Source organism: Branchiostoma floridae, chromosome 13 (assembly GCF_000003815.2).
Source record: "Branchiostoma floridae strain S238N-H82 chromosome 13, Bfl_VNyyK, whole genome shotgun sequence".
Lineage (NCBI taxonomy): Eukaryota > Metazoa > Chordata > Leptocardii > Amphioxiformes > Branchiostomatidae > Branchiostoma > Branchiostoma floridae.
The window spans coordinates 11,509,908-11,531,216 of record NC_049991.1 but is presented as its reverse complement, the minus strand read 5'-3'; the positions used below and the strand labels follow the sequence as shown (position 1 = coordinate 11,531,216).

Below are 21,309 nucleotides of genomic sequence, written 5' to 3'. Positions count from 1 at the left end.
GGGCATGGGCACCTAAAAAGGCCTTATACAAGTTCAATCGCGAGCGATGTGTCACCACTTTACATACATTTGGGAGCCAATCGCCTGTAGATTATAGGTAATCTAAGTTTAGAAACAATATTTATCTAAACATACGAGTCATTCACACCAATAGGCGAGTCATGGCATACCAGAGGTCATATGTTTCCCTTTTTTGATTCAACGACGATTCAAGAAGTCGCATTCCTGAGACATTGCGAACCTTCGTGAGTTTAGCTGAGATGTATATGCTTATGCTTCAATCGCGACTCATAGACAAAGAAAATAGAGAGCAACGTGAATTGTACTCATCCACACTCAATCGCAGTTGATGGATATGCTTTTTATGGATAATTGCTAAAATGGCATTAATTGAAGAAGGCAGGACATAGCGTGATCAATGTCTGCGCGTTCCTTAATGACGTGGAAAGGGTAGACAGTTGTCATATGTTACCAACCTAAACCTTCCAATCCAACTCCTGCCATCGCCCGATAGGGTTACATTTGGCAAAGAAATGTGGTGACGTATTGATTACAGCCCTGGCGTTGGTTAGCGTCGGTCTGTTGTTTATACTGACCATGGCGTCTTTTGTTCTACAATAAAGGACAACCACTACGGCCACCGTCCAGCTTTGACTCTGGTCAGAGTGTGCGAGTACCACTTCAAAATCGTGAAGAGTTGTCTAAGTACCAATGAAGATTCAGGACGGCATGCACCAGGACACGGAGTTAAGATGTTGGGCTACCGGTTCCAAGTGCGAGAAAGGAGGCGAACGGGGGAGTGTCCATGTTCTAGGCAGGTGAATGTCTAGGTGAAAGTTTTCAGCGAAGCTACCGCAAATTCAACAGACGTTATTGTAAATTTACGATAAATAGTAGGAGTTATACGCACATGGAATGAAAGTATCAATCCTTAGGTAAGCGCTGTTGTATGTATTAATGTTGATTATTCTGTGTTAATAGAAGAGTAAAGGGGGAACTTGACGTACAGAAACACAGCTTGTTCCTACATGGCCATTTTTGTAAGGCCAATGTTACATGTTTCCTTTTACGTCCGCAATGAAACTATACATACGGTGCATTCGGGCGGGAAGGCTCACATTCAGTTATTACTTCACAGTGAAGACAGCTGAAGATAATCACCATGTCTGCACCCGCTCCGGTAGCTCCTAAGAAGAAGGTGGCAAGGAGGCCCAAGAAGCCCGCGGCCCACCCGCCAGTGGCCAAGATGGTCGTCGCCGCCATCGCCGCCCTGAAGGACCGCAAGGGATCCTCCCTGCAGGCCATCAAGAAGTACATCGCCGCCAACTACAAGTTCGACGTGACCAAGCAGGGCCATGTCATCAGGCGTGTCGTCAGGAACATGCTGGCCAAGGGTCTGCTCACCCAGGCTAAGGGCAAGGGCGCCGCCGGCTCCTTCAGGCTCGGCGCTGCCGCAAAGAAGGCCCCAAAGAAGCGCAAGGCCAAGAAGCCCAAGAAGAAGGCGAAGAAGCCCAAGAAGGCAAGGAAGCCAAAGGCCAAGAAGGCAAAGAAGCCAAAGGCCAAGAAGGCAAAGAAGGCCAAGAAGCCAGCAGCCAAGAAGGCCGCAAGAAAGCCTGCCAAGAAGACCAAGAGGGTAGCGAAGAAGTAAGACGTGTACAGGTCTACAAAACCGGCCCTTTTCAGGGCCACCACTTCCTCTCAAAAGAGCTATGTTCGTCTCCACACGTCTGTAATATGCGTTTTGCCGTGTACGCTACCGAATGACTTTGACTTTTTCAGCAAAAGGCTAGTCATATCAAGTTTATATAGATGCTTTTTACAGTGGAATTATTTCTGGTTTTCATACTTAATTATCATACAACCCAGGCGTAATGAACCTGTCACCGGAATACTGACTTGCTCTTGGCGCCCATTTTTTGGCGCCGATTTGTATCTACCTGAATCGGCTATCGAATAATATCCTTGGTGTAGTACGTGTGATTCATTTCCTTTTACACGTAGCATCCGATAGTGTTCTATAATGGTGGTGCTTTAGTTACTTTTTCAAAAAAGATAGGAGATTTTTTCGATAACAACCTTGCTACACCACTCTGATGGTCAGTTGGTCCAGCGACGTCACCGGCCGTGCACAAAATAGGCTACGTTCCGGGCCCGTCCCATGTTTATAACACTATTCAAAATGCCATAGTTACATGGCAAGCAAATACAACCCAAATTCATGATTGACTACAGAGACTGGGCACACTTCGGCACAGCGTAGGAAGAACAGGTGGTAGTAAGGGGAGTAGTCGGGCGAAAAATTGGCGCAATTTTTTTTATGGAGGGCGGGGTCGCTGGCGGACCCCAGGCTCGAGATCGTGACAATTTGATTCTTCAAAATACAATGTGGTGGTGCGAATAAACGCTTCCAAACGTCATTACCATTTTCTTCTTAAACCATAATCTTGTCGCAGTCTCATTAAATTAAAGCACTACAACAAACGCCCACTACTTGCCCGCCACTTACAACGTTAGCAGTCGCCTCTGTGTACACAACAAGGAAACTAGATACGCACGCCCGGCTTGTGCCCAGCAACGCCCACTGAATGGGGTGGTCGTTAGTCCACTATTGACAAGGTGTCACTCATGTTTACTGTACTGGAAACTGTGCGTATACGACTCGTACAACGGAGATTTTGACACTGATGGAAAGGATCAATCGCTTTCTGATACTTTTGAAGATAATCCCCATAGGCACTTGTAACGTAAGACTTACGAAATGGCTTAAATCGCAAAAAAAAAGCAAGTCACCTGATATTTGTTATATTCTTTAACTCACTAATCTATCCGTAAGTAGATACATCAATACAGATCTTTTGAAAAGATTTGATGGCCCTTAAAAGGGCCGGGGTTCTTTGGGAAGAGTTCGTGTCTCTTTACTTCTTGGCGGCGGTCTTCTTGGGCAGGAGCACGGCGTGGATGTTGGGCAGCACACCTCCCTGAGCGATGGTCACACCGCCCAGCAGCCTGTTCAGCTCCTCGTCGTTACGGACGGCCAGCTGAAGGTGACGGGGGATGATCCTGGTCTTCTTGTTGTCACGGGCAGCGTTGCCGGCCAACTCGAGGATCTCAGCGGTCAGGTACTCCAGCACGGCGGCCAGGTAGACCGGGGCGCCAGCACCGACGCGGTTGGCATAGTTGCCCTTGCGCAGGAAACGGTGCACACGGCCGACAGGGAACTGAAGCCCTGCACGGGATGATCGGCTCTTTCCCTTGGAGCGGGCCTTGCCTCCCTTACCACGTCCAGACATGATGAATGATAGACTTTTTCACACCTGTTCTCGGAGCAAAAAAATAGTGTCTATGAAAGGACTGTCCGGCTATTTATAGTGTTCCCCAGGATCCAAGAGGGCGCGTTACCTGACCAATAGCACCATGCCCTTAACGTATCAGCCAATGACACCGAAGGTGCGACAATAGATTCTAGTTACACAAAAGTAATTTAAGCCGTCTACCTGAGTCTACGACCAAGTCCGCTGTCACATGGCGTCGTATCCACTAATTTGCATATTTGACACAATAAAAGGAAGCCCTCTCGTCCACTGCACCATTTCTGACCAAGTCCTGAGTCGAGAAATTGAAGCATCATGCCCCCAAAAACGACAGGAAAGGCTGCCAAGAAGGCCGGCAAGGCCCGCCGTGCAGGTGGAGCCAAGAGGAGGAGGAGAAGGAGGGAGTCCTTCGGTATCTACATCTACAAGGTGCTCAAGCAGGTGCACCCCGATACCGGTGTCTCCAGCAAGGCCATGGGCATCATGAACTCCTTCGTCAACGACATCTTCGAGCGTATCGCTGGCGAGGCTTCCCGCCTGGCTCACTACAACAAGCGCTCCACCATCAGCAGCCGGGAGATCCAGACCGCCGTGCGTCTGCTCCTGCCTGGTGAGCTGGCCAAGCACGCCGTCAGCGAGGGCACCAAGGCCGTCACCAAGTACACCAGCTCCAAGTAAATCGACGTGAACCAGCAAAACCACCGGCCCTTTTCAGGGCCATCACATCCACAAAAAGAGCTAGATTGTTCACTGAATCTATTTAGACGATTATAAAAGTCAGATCTGACATTTTTACAAGGATAGCTAATATCTTGAATTTGTTAAAAATGATGAAAGGGAAGTCTGCATGTACAGGAGATGGACACGAAATACAGGAGACATGGCAAATACGCTACATTATACATACATGTATTTGTGTCCATTGACGGAAGGGCTTAGATCTACAAGGTAAATGATAATGAACATCTTATATTATCTGCCAAGGTGTGAGTTTAATTTAGGTGTGTTATACCGCATACAACGTTAAACATGTAAAGCTCCCTCATTTGATTAAATTCTTTTAACGTTCTCGTTGAATGTACTGGCCAGTTCGCTCTGACTAAGCGTTGCCCACCGTATTGAAAGCGTCGTATCAGGTGATCGACAAACAATACAAGTCACTCTGGTTACAAAAGAGCCATTGAAAAATTCGCGCCAAATACTTGTCTCTAACGGCTACTGGTATTGGGTTTCCGTCCATTGTTGACCTCTTCAACCATTGGGGGACTTATCTTAACGGTAATTGGGCGTTTCAGTCGGCCTTGAGAACCATTGGTTGGGCTATAATCACAAATACTCCGTCGACGTCCGTAGAACACCTACAAATAACCAGACTGCAGCTCTAGAGGCCATCTGCACTTTCGTACATTGAAAGAAGCATCATGTCTGGACGTGGCAAAGGAGGCAAGGGACTCGGAAAGGGAGGCGCCAAGCGTCACCGCAAGGTGTTGCGTGACAACATCCAGGGCATCACCAAGCCCGCCATCCGTCGTCTGGCCCGCCGTGGTGGTGTCAAGCGTATCTCTGGTCTCATCTACGAGGAGACCCGTGGCGTCCTCAAGGTCTTCCTCGAGAACGTCATCCGTGACGCCGTCACCTACACCGAGCACGCCAAGCGCAAGACCGTCACCGCCATGGACGTGGTCTACGCTCTGAAGCGCCAGGGCCGCACTCTGTACGGCTTCGGCGGCTAGATTATCTACATCAAGAACACGAAAACCCCGGCCCTTTTCAGGGCCACCAAAATCCTCTTAAAGACCTGTATCGATCTACTGCTCCCAGAATATTTTGCCTTGTACGCTCAGCGACATGATGTTATTTAGTGATAGCATAAAAGTATCGCCCTGCATATGATGGATCTTTTAACATATAGAAGAATATATGAAATTTAGCTTTATGTTCATGTTAAGCAAAAGATGCTAAATACGATGTATAGTTTAATTCAATTGAAGATTGTCATTTTGACACTGTAAAGGACTTCAAGAATGATTAGAAGAGCCAACTATACTCCAAAACGGCAGCTAATCGGACGGTAAATATTTGTCCAAAGGCTTATGACTAGTCGGCTTTATCTACTAGGCGTAGTCGATGTGCAAACGGCAGCACTGGCATTTTACGCTCTCACCTTAAGGCTATTTCATATTGATAAACTAGCCTAATACGTGATAGACATGATTTTGTTTTATATTTTGATTCTATGTATACAATCATATTAATACATGGCAGTATTAATACACAAGACTAGCATTGCCCACATATTGCGCGACATATTTTTCGTGAATAGATTTCGGTTGGTCTTTGTTACTACAGTATTCAGTAACAGTAAAGTAAACGAGTTCGTTACGTTGTTTGAATAGGCACCAATCAACGCAGAGGATACCGTCGCAACCAATAGCCGGACGGAAAGAAAGACCAATCAAAGCTCATATAGTTTCAAAGGCTGACCAATAGGAAAACGCTAGTGTCAGAATAAAGGAGAACCGCGAAGGATGAAGTTTTATTCGTCTCAGGCACACAAACCAGAGAAGTGAACTTTCGCCATGGCTCGTACCAAGCAGACCGCCCGTAAGTCCACTGGAGGCAAGGCCCCCAGGAAGCAGCTGGCCACCAAGGCCGCTCGCAAGAGCGCCCCGGCCACCGGAGGTGTCAAGAAGCCTCACCGTTACAGGCCCGGCACCGTGGCCCTCAGGGAGATCCGTCGTTACCAGAAGTCCACTGAGCTGCTCATCCGCAAGCTGCCCTTCCAGCGCCTGGTCAGGGAGATCGCCCAGGACTTCAAGACCGACCTGCGTTTCCAGAGCTCCGCCGTCATGGCTCTGCAGGAGGCTAGCGAGGCCTACCTGGTCGGTCTCTTCGAGGACACCAACCTGTGCGCCATCCACGCCAAGCGTGTGACCATCATGCCCAAGGACATCCAGCTGGCCCGCCGTATCCGTGGCGAGCGTGCTTAAACATCAGGCTCGATCTCACAAAACCCGGCCCTTTTCAGGGCCAACAAATCCTCTTAAAAGAGCTGTACGCCACTTCACTTACCACCTGTATTTGCTCCGGAAACCTTTGTTGACTCACGCACTTTGTGTCATTTGTCCAATATTTACCATTACATACCTGTTCTACCATTAGGGTTAAAACATTCAAAAATATACGGTTTTTATCTAGCCATGAACGATATGCATATCGGCAAACAGGTTTCTTTTAGCCACAGTCGATGTGGCTTCTACCTACCGTCCTTGGGCCAGCTTTTATCCATGTTAGCACACAGCAAACAGCCTAAAGAACCACACCTGTGTAAAACCAATCTGCTATCATGTCAACAACTCATTGTGTCGATTGTTTGCTGTTTCCTAACGGTGGAAAACGGGCGCCAAATTCAATAAGTGGAAACAGACTACAGAGAATACTGATACACGTACCCGATTGTCTTAGCTACACCTTACAAAAACATGATATTTTAACGTTACTTGTTTTATCCTACTTACAAAATACTTTCGAAAGCCTACTACTCCTTGGTCTACCAATACCAATGCACAGCAGGTGCACAAGAAAATATTATAACATAAACGCTTAATTCCTGATCTGTGAAATGTGTTTAAGATAAGTTCTTTGGGGAGGATTTGTTGGCCCTTAAAAGGGCCGGGGTTCTTTGGGGAGAGTTGTTGTCTCTTTACTTCTTAGCGGCGGTCTTCTTGGGCAGGAGCACGGCGTGGATGTTGGGCAGCACACCTCCCTGAGCGATGGTCACACCGCCCAGCAGCCTGTTCAGCTCCTCGTCGTTGCGGACGGCCAGCTGAAGGTGACGGGGGATGATCCTGGTCTTCTTGTTGTCACGGGCAGCGTTGCCGGCCAACTCGAGGATCTCAGCGGTCAGGTACTCCAGCACGGCGGCCAGGTAGACTGGGGCGCCGGCACCGACGCGGTTGGCATAGTTGCCCTTGCGCAGGAAACGGTGCACACGGCCGACAGGGAACTGAAGCCCTGCACGGGATGATCGGCTCTTTCCCTTGGAGCGGGCCTTGCCTCCCTTACCACGTCCAGACATGATGGATGATATACGCTTTGCAGACCTGTTCTTGGCAGCAAAATGAATACCTGGCTAAGGTTCTTTTGGCTATTTATACCTTTTCGGTGGATTCAAATTGACAACATCAGACCAATACGCTCTTCCGACGGGGTAACCAATAAGGAGACGTCTTTCATACGGTGCCCAATAGGGGTGCCATGTCTTTGTAATCTGGTTTGTTTGTTTGTGTCCACTTAGGTCCGCAACAGAGCAATCCGATCATTTGCATATCCAACGAGATAAAAGTAGGCGGTTCTCAAGGTGCAGATCACTTTCGTCTTCATCGTCGAAAACTGTACAACATGCCGCCAAAGACCCCAGGAAAGGCCGCCAAGAAGGCCGGCAAGGCCCGCCGTGCAGGTGGAGCCAAGAGGAGGAGGAGAAGGAGGGAGTCCTTCGGTATCTACATCTACAAGGTGCTCAAGCAGGTGCACCCCGACACCGGTGTCTCCAGCAAGGCCATGGGAATCATGAACTCCTTCGTCAACGACATCTTCGAGCGTATCGCCGGCGAGGCTTCCCGCCTGGCTCACTACAACAAGCGCTCCACCATCAGCAGCCGGGAGATCCAGACCGCCGTGCGTCTGCTCCTGCCTGGTGAGCTGGCCAAGCACGCCGTTAGCGAGGGCACCAAGGCCGTCACCAAGTACACCAGCTCCAAGTAAACAACTTCGAACCACAAAAACCCCGGCCCTTTTCAGGGCCACCACATATTTCAGAAAGAAATGTATTAATCACCTTGTCTTACGTAACCACCCAATGTACGTATGAGAGATGACAACGCCAAGACTATTCTATAAAAAACATTCGGCTAAGTACAGAAGTATATTTTATGTATCTTTGGAGTCGTTTGGGTACATACCTTAGCTGATTTGAAGTGTAATGGAGCCCCATTCATACTTTCGCGCCAAAACGCCTTTTGTTAACAGAAACGGACCGTTTTGTTTACTCTGGCTTGACATGGATCAATGGTGTCCGGTGCAGCCCATTCTCAAGTCTCATGACGTAGAAGAACACCAAAAATGTAATACGGGACATATGATAACAAATAGCGTACGTGCCCTTTAGTACTGTATTGATATTTACAAGACCAGATCAAAAATGCCCAGCTTTAACTATATCTACGTCTTCCCATTACGACAATATATTAAAGGTTATTCACACCATTTCCCACTTGCCTTCCTCCACAGGACGCAGAAAATCGTGGCTGCTACTACTAGTACTGGCCCCCTACCGAAACCGTTTTAGACAGCAGCACGTCACATTAGGACTGGCACCGTGCCTAGAGAAAATCTGCGCTGATCATATGGAATACTTTGTTTCCACTCTCCAAGCAGGAGTTGGTGGAAAAAATCGTGACCTTTTCCTTTCATATTAAATTTTTTTCGACCTTTTCCTTTTATGAAAGGAAAAGGTCACGATTTTCCCCACCAACCTCAGCTTGGAGAGTATTTTGTTTCCACCCAAACTGCACTCCAGACAGACATCACATATCATTAGTAAGATCAGATACAAGAATCGGTAATTTATTCTGATGATATGCTGTTTCATAGATCGACATAATTGTGTTCTTTGATGAATTCATTAGCCAAGGCAAGAAAGGTACGACAAAACGTGGTTTGTATTATATTGACAGAAAAAAAACAACAATAACAGATGTCTATGTCGTTGTAAAAAGAACACCATTATAACTTTAAGTACACAATATGTAACGGCGATTGAAATCTCATTATTGGACATGTGTAATTGTAGAGTGGGTTGCAGACACGCAGTCGATCAGTTGTTTCTCTTGTCCCTTACTACAAAGACCCTTTGGCCACCACCTGTACGGCCATGCTGACGGTAGTGGCGAAGCCGGCGAAGAAGAAGACGGCTCGCCATGGCTGCAGCCCGCCCAGGTAGCAGGCGGTGTGGAGCAGGCGGGAGGCCAGGAAGGCGCGGAAGTGCCACACCGCAACGTCAGACGACGGCTTGGTCAGCACGTACAGGAAACCGACCTATGAATGAGGGGCACAAAGTGCTTTGAACCTAACAAAGACCAAGTAAAAGCAACTTTTGAACATGTGCACAAAAGTGCATAATGGAATGGGTTCAGTAAAATGAATCTTTTGTGTTGTTTCGCCCAGCCTCTGTGACGAAAAAGGGTCATTGCCCCAGAGAACACGAGCCCATCATCATGTCATGTCTTCCCCTGTTCAGTACTGTAAATGATAAATATTGTTGTAATTCAGGTTTAATTGAATGACGTTAAAAGAATAGGGTTTTCTTAAATGAGAAACTGTAATCTGTTCTGTAGACAATTACAGTACTAGTACGCTTATCCTGTGAACGTTTCCCATATAGGGTTTCACAGCATTCACAGCATTGGATAGATAGATAGAACTTAATTGCACGACATTTGTAAAGTATACAATGTGTGGCAACTTGTACATACTGAACAGTTTAACTACATGAGTTGCTAATATCTAAAAATCTAAGAAACTAATCTATTTTACGAATGGTAATAGCATAAACAATCAAGCTAGCGTTATGTGCTGCTTCAGGACAATATGATATTGTCAAGTTTTAAAGGAGTTGTATATATATTGACAGTGACATCTTACCACAAGGAATGGTGGGATGTTCTCGAGGTCGTTCCGATGTAGCCGCCGAACTCTCTCGATGACTGGGTGGTCGGTTCGAACCACGGTCTTATCTTTAGGTCCAAAAGAGGTGTCCTCTGGATTCATGAAAACCTATACATGTCATGGGCAGACAGAAATCCAAATGAACCCACTGTGACTGTCACTGCATTAATCTATCACATGTGACCTTTTTCTAACCGTTACCATAACGTGCAACTTATTTAGGTACCTATGCCAATAATATCATGTTTGTAGTTGTAGCGTGGAGTGGCTGTAGACGTATGTGTGCATAAGTCAAGAATCTGTGAGTGCAGCTTCATAATATCTAGTAGGTGGATAGGTGTGGGTGAGAAAAATGTCAAGTTCAATTATGGTTAACGTATACGTAGCTGCTTCCTACCGCGCTGCTGCGAAACGTGTATGTTTGTGTGTTTATGTGTAAACGGCATATTAAAAACTTGTGGATCTTCATGCTATCTTGTAGGTGGGTGCCGTTGTTTTAGGAATAACTGTAAAACGGGTTTACGGATCTTAAATAACCAATGAGAATCCTTCATAATAAATCAGTCATGAAGGTTGATATCATTTGACGAAGGTACGATTTTTTGGTGAGTCAAATTTTTGAGTTGAGGAAGAGTTTGATTCTTCCTGATGTAATTTACCAACCCAGATTAACTTTCATGCTAACAGCGTCACCCGGGTTACAAGGACAGGGATTTGACACACAGTCCGACATAACAATGCCCGGCATGACACGCCTGCATCAGTCTATCAGATACCCAAATGTTTCGTTACAGTTTTGCTTCGGATGCATTGTGTTAGGTCCTTGGTTAGGGTAAGTTCAGTTCCCCTTGTTGACCACAGCCAACAGTCAATATATGGTTAACAAGAGCAGGGCATGGACTTACCCCCTTGGTAAGGCGGTGGTAGACTGTGACCAGCGTCATACCCATCATCTTCATGGAGGCCAGCCCCGCGTAAGCGGCGTAGGACGCAAACACGGGGTTATTAAACGACACAACACTGTCCGCCATTTTGAACTTTTTGGCTCGCGAGCAATGTGTAACCAAACACGACTGTGAGAAGTAGGCGTGACGCTGCAATGGTGATGACGTCAGGTGTACGTGATCAGTTTAAACACGGACCTGTTGACAGTGTGTTGTAGCTTTAGTTCCTTCGGGCAATATTGCGATTTCTGTGTTCAATAACAATAAACTTAGACGTTCCCTCGGTGATCATGATCAGATCGAAGTTTAAAGAATGCCAAGCTAGAACTGACTAAAAAAAACAAAGTTTGCAGAAATCTACTCTGCTTTATAGCTTCGTATAACGATAACAATAACAACCAAATAATATGTCTTCCGTACTAGGTTTTTAGACCTGATGGACTTTGACCCTTGTCGTTGTTGCAAATGCTAGAGGCTGACGAGCTATTAGTAAATTTGTCGCATAAAGATATTTGGCACGCTTGGAATTGCACCGCGACTACCGACCCACCAATTGGGGCTAAAGTCAAGTGTACGGCCCAAGAATTCTTTTTTTTTTCTTGTGTGTGTTTTCTTTCTTAGGCCTTAAACTTGAGCCCCTATTGCTACTTTAAGTACAGTATCACGTATCACTACTTGACGTCATTTGCACCAAAATCACTGTTGTCTTCAACAGTATCACACATTTGCAGATCTAGAATCCACAAAACACCTTAAGTTAAGTCTTGTCACGAGCTTTTGTTTGTTTTGAACTGCACAGACCCTGGTCTGTGTAACACAAACTCTGCTGTCGGGGCTGTAACTGGCCCCTCCCCAGCAATGTTGGGCGGGATGTATAGAAGGGTGATTAAATCAGGTTACACAGTCCCTGAACGACAGCCACTCAGTGATCTTGCACTCTAGGTCGATGCCCCACCTGGGACATTGCCACCGGCTGTAGCCATGATAATTCACCGCCAGGTGTGATCCTTCATTCTGGTAACACACTGTGACGTCAGCAGAGTGAGAGAGTTACTAGAAGAAGCAACATTTCGATCGGAGCGAGGCCATCTTTGATTATTTGAACTCCTTCACAGACATCTATGTGTAGGGCTGTCCCAATGATTCGTGATTTTAAACATGTGCTAATTATAAGGTTCTTTCATGGCGGAAGAGGGATGTTCGCGTTCTGGTTGCATTAGAAAACTTTAGTCAATGTTGAATCAGCGCCCCTACCATATAATAAAAGTCTGTGAAAGAGGTTAGTTCGAATGGACTTACAAATAGATCTGGTCAGCTAGCCTTAGTTACTCGTGAGATAACACCCGGCGAGTGCGTTGCTTGCATGAGAAGGACATTTAATAAGTGTAGCGATACAAATTATTGCCTTGGCGATGGTTTTGGTATTTACAATTACTAATGTTCGTTGTTGTAACACGGACATACACGAGATCATATTCTTTCACACACACGAATTTGTTTACAATGCATTTACACGAGCTACTTGTAGCGTATTAACTACGAGGTTTAACCATCCATCATGGCGGACAACACCTACGTCATAATCACGTGAGCGCAAACACCATATACGGTCAATTAGTTCCTTTGATCGCGATATTTACAATATAGACCAAATAGCAGTTACTTAAGCAACTGGATGTGTTTTTTGTGGCGTCCACTAGCTACATGTTGTCAGTAAAAGTAATCAGATCTGCTCACTGTCACTGACAAAACATGTAGCGGATGTTTCCTGAATACAAAGAGGTCTAAACCTTCTTGCTGGAACGTCTGACAGTCTGACCGTTTCCAAAACCATACCCAGTTGTTTCAATAACTGCTCTTCGGTGTATCTTATTAAATGAATGTTTAATCTTCATCGACGCACTTACATTAGGTTGATACAAAACTCATAGAGCTGACTGGGATAACTGTCAGATATTTCCCTCGTTTGGTTATTATATATTGTAGAGATTTAAAGTCTTAGTTTATATATATACAGCACACACTCTGGTTTCTTTTACTGGTCATTGTTCGGCGGTGTGACATTGAAGTCTAATCGTTTCATAAATTTAACGTGTTTGTCTTTTTTCCGACGAACAAGCGCCTCCCATATACCGACAGAAAATGTTCCTATTAATATACATGTCAAACCAAAGCCATCAAAGACAGTCGGTACAAAGCCAAGCATTGCCCACTGCAGTCCATAGGCAGAAAACGCATTGACCTGTAGCAGGGCTGTTGCCGCATTGATCTCAACAAGCTTCAGGCCAACGTACATGAGCGCGATTCCTGTACCACGACTTGCACAGTTTGCAAACAAGACTGCGGCAGCAGTCGGCTCAAGGTGCCATGTTTCACTCGTAAAAATGGTTGCTAGCCCTGACAAAACTGAGGCTATGCCGTAAGTGTATGTCAAAATCATCGTTTTCGAGGTGGATTTCATCAGCATTTTAATGTTAGTCATAAGCATGGCGAAGATCAATGCTGCAACGACGGCTAGTACCATTCCTAAAACAGTGTCGTCTGTGTCGACCGTTGACGGGCCCTTGTTGGTGATGCCGCTATAACCAAGTAGTGAAACACCTGCTATGCACCATAGACTGCCAAACATGGTCATACGTGTGGGCATCTGAAATCACAAATTATATGCTGAAAAGTTAAATGATAGATAAAGTACCGCAAATATGACACGTTTTACTGAAGCTTGCACAAGAAAAAATGGAGGAGAGAGAAAATCACAAAAAAGAACCCCTTCTCAAATGCGGTTGTGCCCATCCTTATTTCATCTTCTCTTCACATACACCTCTTTGTAATGTTCTAGTCACTCGTTCTTAGTATCTAAATTTACCCCATTTTCATCGAGTACGTGAAGAGTAACTTTTTTTCAGAGGCAACAGGAGATGTACGTTTTGCACAGACGATGTTGAATATTTATGTTTTATATACATGTAACTGGTCTATGCAGTGCCCTAAGTATATTTTCGACTCACCTCTTGAATAAAAATGCAGGAAAGAAGCACAACGAAGACGATTGAGCCCGGGTTGATCACGGTTTCTGCGTTGGCCGGAGGGGCGTACCGATAGGCAGAGATCTGGCAAAGGATTCCAAAGAAACGACCCACTCCATTTAAAATCAAGCGGAAGACTTGTCCATGGTTAGTGGGGAGGAGGTTTGTCCTATGGTAGATGGCGACACACAGAACAGCGGAAATAATTAGCAGGTCGTTGAAGAGGTTCAGCTGATATGCCGTGTATCCGCGGTCCTGTACGAATCGTGACGTTGCAGGAACCAACCCTGTGAAAAGCCCGGATGCAAGGCAGGCGGCCACACCCCAATGATTCTGCGACAAAATATAAATATCGATCATTATGAGATGGTATCTGTGCCTGGCTTCTGTTTTGGCAACATCGATGAAATAATGCAGCTAAGAAAACAGTTGTATTTTATATAGGGTCACATCAAGTTAATTTTCACATTAAATTTTTGCTCCTGATTTCGACAAAAAAAGCAAAACTTTCTCCCTCTCCGGGGATGGTCAGTATGCCGAGAAAGCACCAAAATGGACAAATATGTTATGGTGTAGCCTTGATTGTACTTATAGAAGTGACACTAGCGAGGCAGCCATGACTGTAGTTGTAGAAGTGAAACTAGCTATAGTTGGATAATTGTAATGGTGGTGCTAATATACAAGCCATAAGTGAAACTGCCAACTTGTTCAGTGGTCTATCACACTAGTGTCATTTTTACTACACCAGCGTTCTTCTTGAATACAGGAATACATGAGTGTGGTACCATTAATTTGATTTGATTTATTTTGCACAATCTTTAAAAAATATAACATAATTATAAAACAAATTAAAGGATGAAAGTACATGCAGGGGGGAAGACTGTTTTGTCATTTCTTCTTACGACGTTTATGGTGTCTATTTTCAAAATTTCGGCCATCTTGCTTTTTTTACCAAATATCACCCTAGGCTATTGCATTATTTATGCTGCTTGCAGAAGATGTCATCCATACAATTCACTTGCCGTGAACTAACTGTACAATACCATGGTCATTAAACATGTCCTGTGGAGTATTACCTTGACCCAGATTCGGAGATCGATGTCCTTTTTTGGATCTTCAGGCGTTTTATCTCGAAAAAGTCCGTCCAACTCCTTGTCGTCATTGTTGTCACCACCCGGTGCCATAGCTGTTCTTTATGCACTTCCAATGCCCCGGCTAAAGGTGTAAAGGCGTCCTTTGTGTGAATATGGTGGGGAACATATCAAAACAACTGTGTAACAAAATGTAACTTCGGTAGAAAGGTTTTACATGGACAATGAAATATATGTCGAATATGGTCATTCTGCGCCTATCAAATATGTAAGAATAAGGACAGTAAGGCCACAGCAAGTAAATTTTATTGATGACATCAGGGCTCTCACGCTCATCAATTTTCCCCTGATTTCGAAAATAAATACGAATTATTCAACATCATGATTAATAAGTACTTATATGATGAAACTACATTTAACATTTCGTTATCGATATGCACGTGTAATTTATGTGTGCTCAAAAGCCGTTTGTTTGTTTGCTTTGCAGTTGTTTGCATTTGTTGACAAGCTGTCTACGTCAGATTGTAATGCCAGTTGAATACTTTCAAGGTCAGAATGGCTGACATATAGGACAGTATCTTCAGCATATAGTCCAATCTGGTAGGTTAGGACACGGTTAGGCATATCATTCACATAGTATCGAGCCCTGGGGGATTCCATAATTCACTGTACAGAAATCTGATGTATCTATGACCATTGACAGAATGGGATCGTCCATACAAGTAGGACTGTAACCACTTTCTTGACAGACAATAGGATACTGTGTTCGGTGGTGTCAAACAGTGTCGGTCAAGCAAACAGCGTAAAACCAGCTCAATGTCAAACATGATGGGGCCTATAAGAAATTCCTTTCAGTCTCGGGTGGCCTACAAGACTACTTGAACAGCAACTTCACATCACACATGTACAATGTATTTTCCCTACCCTGATTATGACCAACTGACCAGCGATCTGTAGCAGGCTGTCGGTCTCACCATTGCCTCAGCCTGGATGGCAACCAGGAGCAGAACTGCCTTGAAAACTGTATGGCCGGGCGCCACACTCCCTTCGGAAACATGCAGAGTTGAGTGAGTGTTAACCCAATCGGAGTGAACCGTACCCTTTGGATGAGAGGTGTTTCGAGACGATCAACAAACAGCGATATGGTAGACTGCTTAAAGTTCGTATACGCCTTACGTAACAACGACTTGCGTTCAACCGGTCGAACACGGGTTGTCCTTGCTGTAGGCAAGGTATTCTGGCTTGTGTTAGGAGTGTTTATGTGTGTGCCTTAGTAATTTAGCAGTGGCTGGCATTTCTTCGGGGCATTTTAGGAAAATTTTGGCCACAACTACCCCCTTATTTGCATGATTTGTGTCTGATAATGCTTAACTTAACGTAGATGCCAAATGTCTCAAGGATGAAATTTTCATCATTGCCTTTCTTAACTTAACACTATGCAAATATGATAGTTTATAAACTGTCCTCTTTAATCATGCAAAATTAGCCCCTGATATGCATTTATTGCCATAATTATGGAAGACATCTCTGATTTTCTCTACATATCAAAAATCACGACGATCCGGGAAAATGTCTTTACAATTCAAGGAATTTTTGATAATCGGACATATACTACACAGCTAGCTAATATTTATCTCTTATTCGCTCCTATCATGAAATGCAATGTATTTATAAACTGTCCTCATTAATTATGCAATTGTGTAAGCATCTCCAAAGCTATCTACATTCCAAAAATCATGGCCGATCCCTCAACCCCATCCCGGGTCTGCCTAAACACCACAAAAGACCACAAACAACCACAAACGACCACAAACGACTCTAATATGCAGTGTATATGGGGCAACGAACTTGTGTACGGTCTTTGTACGACACTAATGTAACTTTGCGACTATTTAGCTGTTTCTGCGGTTAGATAACTGCAGACCTGACAGACGACACAATTGAGTAAGATTGGATACAAGAATCCGTGCTTCTGATGATATGCTGTTTCATAGATCATCATGTCTTTTTTATAGCCTTTATTGACGCAGCAAAAAGCAACGTGACTTTTGCATAGTCGACTGTAATCTACAAAACAGTCAATGTGACTATACAAAATATATCTTAAAATTCTACTGACTGAGTAATGTACAATATTGGATCCCCAACTTTCATACAATCAAGTGAGGCTAAATGCGAATATCGTTGTCCTTTCTAATTATAATAACAAAGCAATATTTATGTACGTTTTTGTGTAATCATTTTCAATTCAACTAAACAATTAGCTACTATGTTGCTGTGAAAAGTAACGCCCAGTGAAGTATAATAAATTTAAGTCTACCACAAACACAAATACGAAACGGACGGTCTACGCGCTGTGCAATTTCAGAGTATGGTGGGCGCACACAGTCGATCATTTTCTCTAAGCCCTTACAAAGACCCTATGGCCACCACCTGTACGGCCATGCTGACGGTAGTGACGTAGCCGAATACGAAGAAGATGGATCGCCAGGGCTGCAGCCCGCCCAGGTAGCAGGCGGTGTGGAGCAGGCGGGAGGCCAGGAAGGCGCGGAAGTGCCACACGGCAACGTCAGACGACGGTTTGGTCAGCACGTATAGGAGGCCTACCTGTGGGTTAAGGGCATAGAACGGTGTAGAAACAACTTGTAATCTTACTAGCAAAATCAACCATGTACACTGTAAACTCAATATGTGAAAATGTGATGATAAACATTCGATTTGGTATACGGAATTGTGCAAAAGTCGTTTTCTCGCGAAATAGGGTCGTTGCCAGTGCGAACACGACAGAGTTCATCGTCATCACATGCCTGTTCTCCCTTCTCATCTATCCCTCAGTCTAACTAATTTACTTGATCGTTGTGGTACGACCTAAGCTTATGGCAGACAGCTTTTCTCTTCTGTTCAGTGTCGTCTATATGATCCTCCCTCTTCAATTGTAAATACATTGATACAATATATAAATTGAGGCAAAATTAGTGGCTGGTCCCGGTCCGTATTTCTTTCTTGGCAACTCACCACAAGGAATGGTGGGATGTTCTCGAGGTCGTTCAGGTGCAGCCGCCGAACTCTCTCGATGTCTGGGTGGTCGGTTCGAACCACGGCCTTATCTTTAGCTCCAAATGAGGTAAACAAGGTGTCCTCTGGATTCGCATGAACCTATGGGATCGATATCCAAATTAAGTAGCGTGACTGCAGACTTCATTTCGTGACCTGCACCACAGCAATGCCAGGTAGCTGTCTACAATCCAGCGTCACGTACACTGAATGCGATTGTGTCAGACAGTTGACGTAGACTGAGCGACCTTCTTTCGGCAAGGTTACGTTTTGGCTAGCGTTTGTGTGTGTGTGTGTGTGTGTGTGTGTGTGTGTGTGTGTGTGTGTGTGTGTGTGTGTGTGTGTGTGTGTGTGTGTGTGTGTTTGTGTGTGTGTGTGCGTTTGTGTGTGTGTGTGTGTGTGTGTGTGTGTGTGTGTGTGTGTGGTTGTGTGTGTGTGTGTGTGTGTGTGTGTGTGTGTGTGTGTGCCTGCGTGCGTGCGTGCGTGTGTTATCCTCCCATAAACAAGATGTTCCAAGCTGCAATACGGTGCGGTAACAAGTCACTGACACACACTGACACAATCTAACTGACACACACTCACACTAATCTTTTGGTATTAATTAATCAACTCAGACACCAAAACTCAACCAAAGAGCTTTGCTTTTCAGGTTTTACCAATGTGTATTTCGTATCAAGTTCTACCCCTATGTCCGACACCATGTAAACATGACAAGCTGAGCAACGCAGCTACTTCATATCTGGATAACAACATGGACTTACCCCCTTCATACGGCGGTAGTAAACTGTGACTACCATCATGCCCATCATCTTCATGGATGCCAGCCCTGCGTAAGCGGCGTAGGACGCAAACACGGGGTTAGCAAACTCTAAGACTCTGTCCGCCATTTTGAGCTCTGACAGACACCACCTGCGGAAGTAGGGGCCCTGCAGTGGTCATGACGTCAGGTGTAGGTCATCAGTTAAGGTCATCTGACACTATTCTCCACCACATGGTGCTGGGTTTATCTGTTTTCCCAGTTTCCTCACCAGGGTGACTTTAGGTATCTGAAATCCGTCATGATCTCAGTACATGGCCAAATACTTCAACTGAGACGGACCATTTGGCGAGTCTATACTTATACGTAATCTCCAAGCAGATCCTACAGTGGAATAAGATAGTACCAAACTGGCCAAGGAGTGTAGTCAGCCAAGAGGTGTCCATTTGCCATGTGTCCCGGTAGCGAAACACACTCCTAAGCCGGCTTCACTCCTCCGCCAGCTTTTGATACTATGTTATGCTACCGTAGGATCTGCTTGGAGATTAACTTATATACGTGTACGTGTGACTAATATGGTTCACCGTCCCAGCGAACAGTTTGCAGTACATTGCACCTTTACTTGGCGACATGACTACAAGATGAGTCGCAAAAAGGAAACAAAAATCATTGGCAAGCGTGAAGACAAATAATCAAAAGACATTTTATTAAAATCCTTATCAATACAGCAGTCCGTGTCCATTCTCAAAGCGATTTAAGCAGCACTCAGTAGATTTACATACAGACTTGGCCAGCTCGCCGTAGCTATACTTGAGCTCGCCAAATAACCCCCTTCCGATCAGAACGTTTGTATGGGCAGAATATGACATCTTGAAATACTTTTCATACATTAAACGGTCGTATCTAGTTACCACACTAGTGTAGCCCTTTAACTTTGAAAACGACCATGAAGTACACCAATATCAGATGTTGTTTCATGGTGCGTTTAATGCTAGCGTATCTGCCATAAGCCTGAGCAACGGTAAGTACCATTCCTCAGGAAGATTATTCATTTGTCTTCGGATCAAATAGTTCAAGCAAAAAGTCACAGCACAAAACAGTATCATATATATATGCATCCCCATGTCACCTTGTAACTAGCCTAGATGAAGTGAGGCCTAGGCTACGTGTGTAGGATCCGCATATGTCGTATTTTCTACTTAAATCACCAAACCCACTTATCATAATCTCGAAGCGGATCCTACCGTAGCCTAAGATAGTATCAAAAGCTGCCAGCAGAGGAGTGAAGCCGGCTTAGGAGCGTGGCTATACCAAACACACTCGAGCTGGTAGTCTGGCTTCACTCCTCTGGCAGCTTTTGATACTATCTTAGGCTACCGTAGGGCCTGCTTGGAGATTAACATATCATTAAAAGGCGTGTGACTGTTCATTAGCGAGAAGAAGAAGCAACCCTCATCCATCTACGTATAATCATCAGATCTAGCTTTAGACTAGACTAGACTTTCTTTGGCATATTTTTGTACTCTTGCAATTACAATCATTACAGAGCTCCTGCCATCAGCACTTGTACAGTCATGCTTAGGGTAGGGACTAGTCCCGTCAGGAAACACAGGACACGCCAGGGCTGCACACCTGCCAGGTAAGCCACGGTGTGGAGACACCTGGCCGCCGTGAAGACACGGAAGTGCCACAGGGCCGCCCCGGCGGACGGGCCGGTCATCACGTACAGCAAACCCACCTGGGGAGGGAGGGGACAACATCGATGGCACAACATCAGTTACACATGTCACAAGTTTGACAGTCCTATCATGGAATGCATGCATGCATTTCCTCAAAGTCGCTATGAAGCCCATTATGGAAACTGGTCGCTTTCCGGACCCCTATCCACATGCCAAATATCATTAGGATCCATGCATTGGTTCTCGAATTATGCTGTCCACAAACACAGACAAACAGTCAGACAGACAAACGAATGGCATCGAAAACATAACATATCTCGTGATGGTTATAATGTGATTGTTAATTAACATCCACATCCGCACTACAAGGACGAAGTTTTGTCTTAGCAAACTAGTCCAATCCTTGTACACACAGATATTCTCTTATTTCCCGACATTCTGGCACCCAAACGCGTGCAACACTTACGGCCAGGAAGGCAGGGATGTTCTCCAGGTCGTTGCGGTGAAGCCTGCGCACGCGCTCCACGTCAGAGTTGTCAAGTCGAACCTTAGCTCCCTTGTTGCCTTTGACGTCCTCTGGGTTAGCGAAAACCTGCGTGGTCGTATAGTGAATATACGAATAGTGTTCAAATAACGAGAATTATACACTCTACAACCAAAAATATCAGCAATGTATATTGCCCTGCGTCCTCAGGAATAATTTCAAACTTGTTAAAAAGGT

At 45.0% G+C, this 21,309-nt stretch overlaps 10 protein-coding genes across 12 annotated transcripts in view; 5 read left to right on the top strand and 5 right to left on the bottom strand.

Annotated features, from left to right (window-relative positions):
* Positions 1-718: 718 nt before the first annotated feature.
* On the top strand, positions 719-2,602 carry LOC118428998 (histone H1B, sperm-like). Its single transcript, XM_035839332.1, has one exon. It carries the CDS (start codon positions 1,163-1,165, stop codon positions 1,646-1,648), a length of 486 nt encoding a protein of 161 aa, XP_035695225.1. The 5' UTR covers positions 719-1,162; the 3' UTR covers positions 1,649-2,602.
* A 267-nt stretch (positions 2,603-2,869) lies between these two features.
* Positions 2,870-3,364, bottom strand: LOC118429018 (late histone H2A.2.2). Its single transcript, XM_035839358.1, has one exon. The coding sequence runs from the start codon at positions 3,288-3,290 to the stop codon at positions 2,916-2,918; it is 375 nt and encodes a 124-aa protein (XP_035695251.1). The 5' UTR covers positions 3,291-3,364; the 3' UTR covers positions 2,870-2,915.
* A 216-nt stretch (positions 3,365-3,580) lies between these two features.
* LOC118429030 (histone H2B, gonadal) lies at positions 3,581-4,047 on the top strand. Its single transcript, XM_035839372.1, has one exon. It carries the CDS (start codon positions 3,627-3,629, stop codon positions 3,987-3,989), a length of 363 nt encoding a protein of 120 aa, XP_035695265.1. The 5' UTR covers positions 3,581-3,626; the 3' UTR covers positions 3,990-4,047.
* Positions 4,048-4,692: 645 nt separating this feature from the next.
* Positions 4,693-5,054, top strand: LOC118429039 (histone H4). Its single transcript, XM_035839383.1, has one exon. The coding sequence runs from the start codon at positions 4,733-4,735 to the stop codon at positions 5,042-5,044; it is 312 nt and encodes a 103-aa protein (XP_035695276.1). The 5' UTR covers positions 4,693-4,732; the 3' UTR covers positions 5,045-5,054.
* A 602-nt stretch (positions 5,055-5,656) lies between these two features.
* LOC118429008 (histone H3) lies at positions 5,657-6,766 on the top strand. The gene has a single exon (XM_035839346.1). It carries the CDS (start codon positions 5,891-5,893, stop codon positions 6,299-6,301), a length of 411 nt encoding a protein of 136 aa, XP_035695239.1. The 5' UTR covers positions 5,657-5,890; the 3' UTR covers positions 6,302-6,766.
* A 150-nt stretch (positions 6,767-6,916) lies between these two features.
* On the bottom strand, positions 6,917-7,428 carry LOC118429017 (late histone H2A.2.2). The gene has a single exon (XM_035839357.1). It carries the CDS (start codon positions 7,387-7,389, stop codon positions 7,015-7,017), a length of 375 nt encoding a protein of 124 aa, XP_035695250.1. The 5' UTR covers positions 7,390-7,428; the 3' UTR covers positions 6,917-7,014.
* A 100-nt stretch (positions 7,429-7,528) lies between these two features.
* Positions 7,529-8,212, top strand: LOC118429034 (late histone H2B.L4-like). The gene has a single exon (XM_035839377.1). The coding sequence runs from the start codon at positions 7,713-7,715 to the stop codon at positions 8,073-8,075; it is 363 nt and encodes a 120-aa protein (XP_035695270.1). The 5' UTR covers positions 7,529-7,712; the 3' UTR covers positions 8,076-8,212.
* Positions 8,213-8,910: 698 nt separating this feature from the next.
* LOC118429001 (microsomal glutathione S-transferase 1-like) lies at positions 8,911-19,076 on the bottom strand. 3 transcript variants are annotated; one of them, XM_035839337.1, is made up of 3 exons: positions 18,914-19,076; positions 18,114-18,254; positions 8,911-9,407 (listed from the first exon to the last, which is right to left on the bottom strand). In XM_035839337.1, exons 1-3 carry the CDS (start codon positions 19,037-19,039, stop codon positions 9,210-9,212), a joined length of 465 nt encoding a protein of 154 aa, XP_035695230.1. In that variant the 5' UTR covers positions 19,040-19,076; the 3' UTR covers positions 8,911-9,209. The 3 variants fall into 3 exon arrangements, with proteins under 3 accessions (XP_035695230.1, XP_035695231.1, XP_035695229.1); XM_035839338.1 differs by lacking the exons at positions 18,114-18,254; positions 18,914-19,076 and adding exons at positions 10,014-10,145; positions 10,943-11,110; XM_035839336.1 differs by lacking the exon at positions 8,911-9,407 and adding an exon at positions 17,202-17,705.
* Positions 13,003-15,212, bottom strand: LOC118428972. Its single transcript, XM_035839298.1, has 3 exons — positions 15,084-15,212; positions 13,990-14,340; positions 13,003-13,628 (listed from the first exon to the last, which is right to left on the bottom strand). Exons 1-3 carry the CDS (start codon positions 15,189-15,191, stop codon positions 13,017-13,019), a joined length of 1,071 nt encoding a protein of 356 aa, XP_035695191.1. The 5' UTR covers positions 15,192-15,212; the 3' UTR covers positions 13,003-13,016.
* A 1,202-nt stretch (positions 19,077-20,278) lies between the features above and the next one.
* The window catches only part of LOC118429002 (microsomal glutathione S-transferase 1-like), a 2,418-nt gene continuing 1,387 nt past the window's right edge, over positions 20,279-21,309 (bottom strand). Inside the window, exons 2-3 of the mRNA XM_035839339.1 lie at positions 21,055-21,180; positions 20,279-20,647 (exon numbers count right to left, since the gene is read on the bottom strand). Coding sequence (XP_035695232.1) covers positions 20,450-20,647; positions 21,055-21,180 — 324 coding nt within the window. The 3' untranslated portion in view covers positions 20,279-20,449. The remainder of the gene's footprint in view (positions 20,648-21,054; positions 21,181-21,309) is intronic.

Bases quoted from the DNA above. Each gene is read 5' to 3' on its own strand.
- LOC118428998 (XM_035839332.1), top strand. From the start codon at position 1,163: ATGTCTGCACCCGCTCCGGTAGCTCCTAAGAAGAAGGTGGCAAGGAGG.
- LOC118429018 (XM_035839358.1), bottom strand. From the start codon at position 3,290: ATGTCTGGACGTGGTAAGGGAGGCAAGGCCCGCTCCAAGGGAAAGAGC.
- LOC118429030 (XM_035839372.1), top strand. From the start codon at position 3,627: ATGCCCCCAAAAACGACAGGAAAGGCTGCCAAGAAGGCCGGCAAGGCC.
- LOC118429039 (XM_035839383.1), top strand. From the start codon at position 4,733: ATGTCTGGACGTGGCAAAGGAGGCAAGGGACTCGGAAAGGGAGGCGCC.
- LOC118429008 (XM_035839346.1), top strand. From the start codon at position 5,891: ATGGCTCGTACCAAGCAGACCGCCCGTAAGTCCACTGGAGGCAAGGCC.
- LOC118429017 (XM_035839357.1), bottom strand. From the start codon at position 7,389: ATGTCTGGACGTGGTAAGGGAGGCAAGGCCCGCTCCAAGGGAAAGAGC.
- LOC118429034 (XM_035839377.1), top strand. From the start codon at position 7,713: ATGCCGCCAAAGACCCCAGGAAAGGCCGCCAAGAAGGCCGGCAAGGCC.
- LOC118428972 (XM_035839298.1), bottom strand. From the start codon at position 15,191: ATGGCACCGGGTGGTGACAACAATGACGACAAGGAGTTGGACGGACTT. The intron at 14,341-15,083 runs GTAATACTCCAC...ATTTTGTCGCAG, and splicing joins ATCTCCGAATCTGGGTCAAG to AATCATTGGGGTGTGGCCGC. The intron at 13,629-13,989 runs GTGAGTCGAAAA...TTGTGATTTCAG, and splicing joins CCTGCATTTTTATTCAAGAG to ATGCCCACACGTATGACCAT.
- LOC118429001 (XM_035839337.1), bottom strand. From the start codon at position 19,039: ATGGCGGACAGAGTCTTAGAGTTTGCTAACCCCGTGTTTGCGTCCTAC. The intron at 18,255-18,913 runs GTAAGTCCATGT...TCGATCCCATAG, and splicing joins ACTACCGCCGTATGAAGGGG to GTTCATGCGAATCCAGAGGA. The intron at 9,408-18,113 runs GTGAGTTGCCAA...CCTCATTCATAG, and splicing joins ACATCCCACCATTCCTTGTG to GTCGGTTTCCTGTACGTGCT.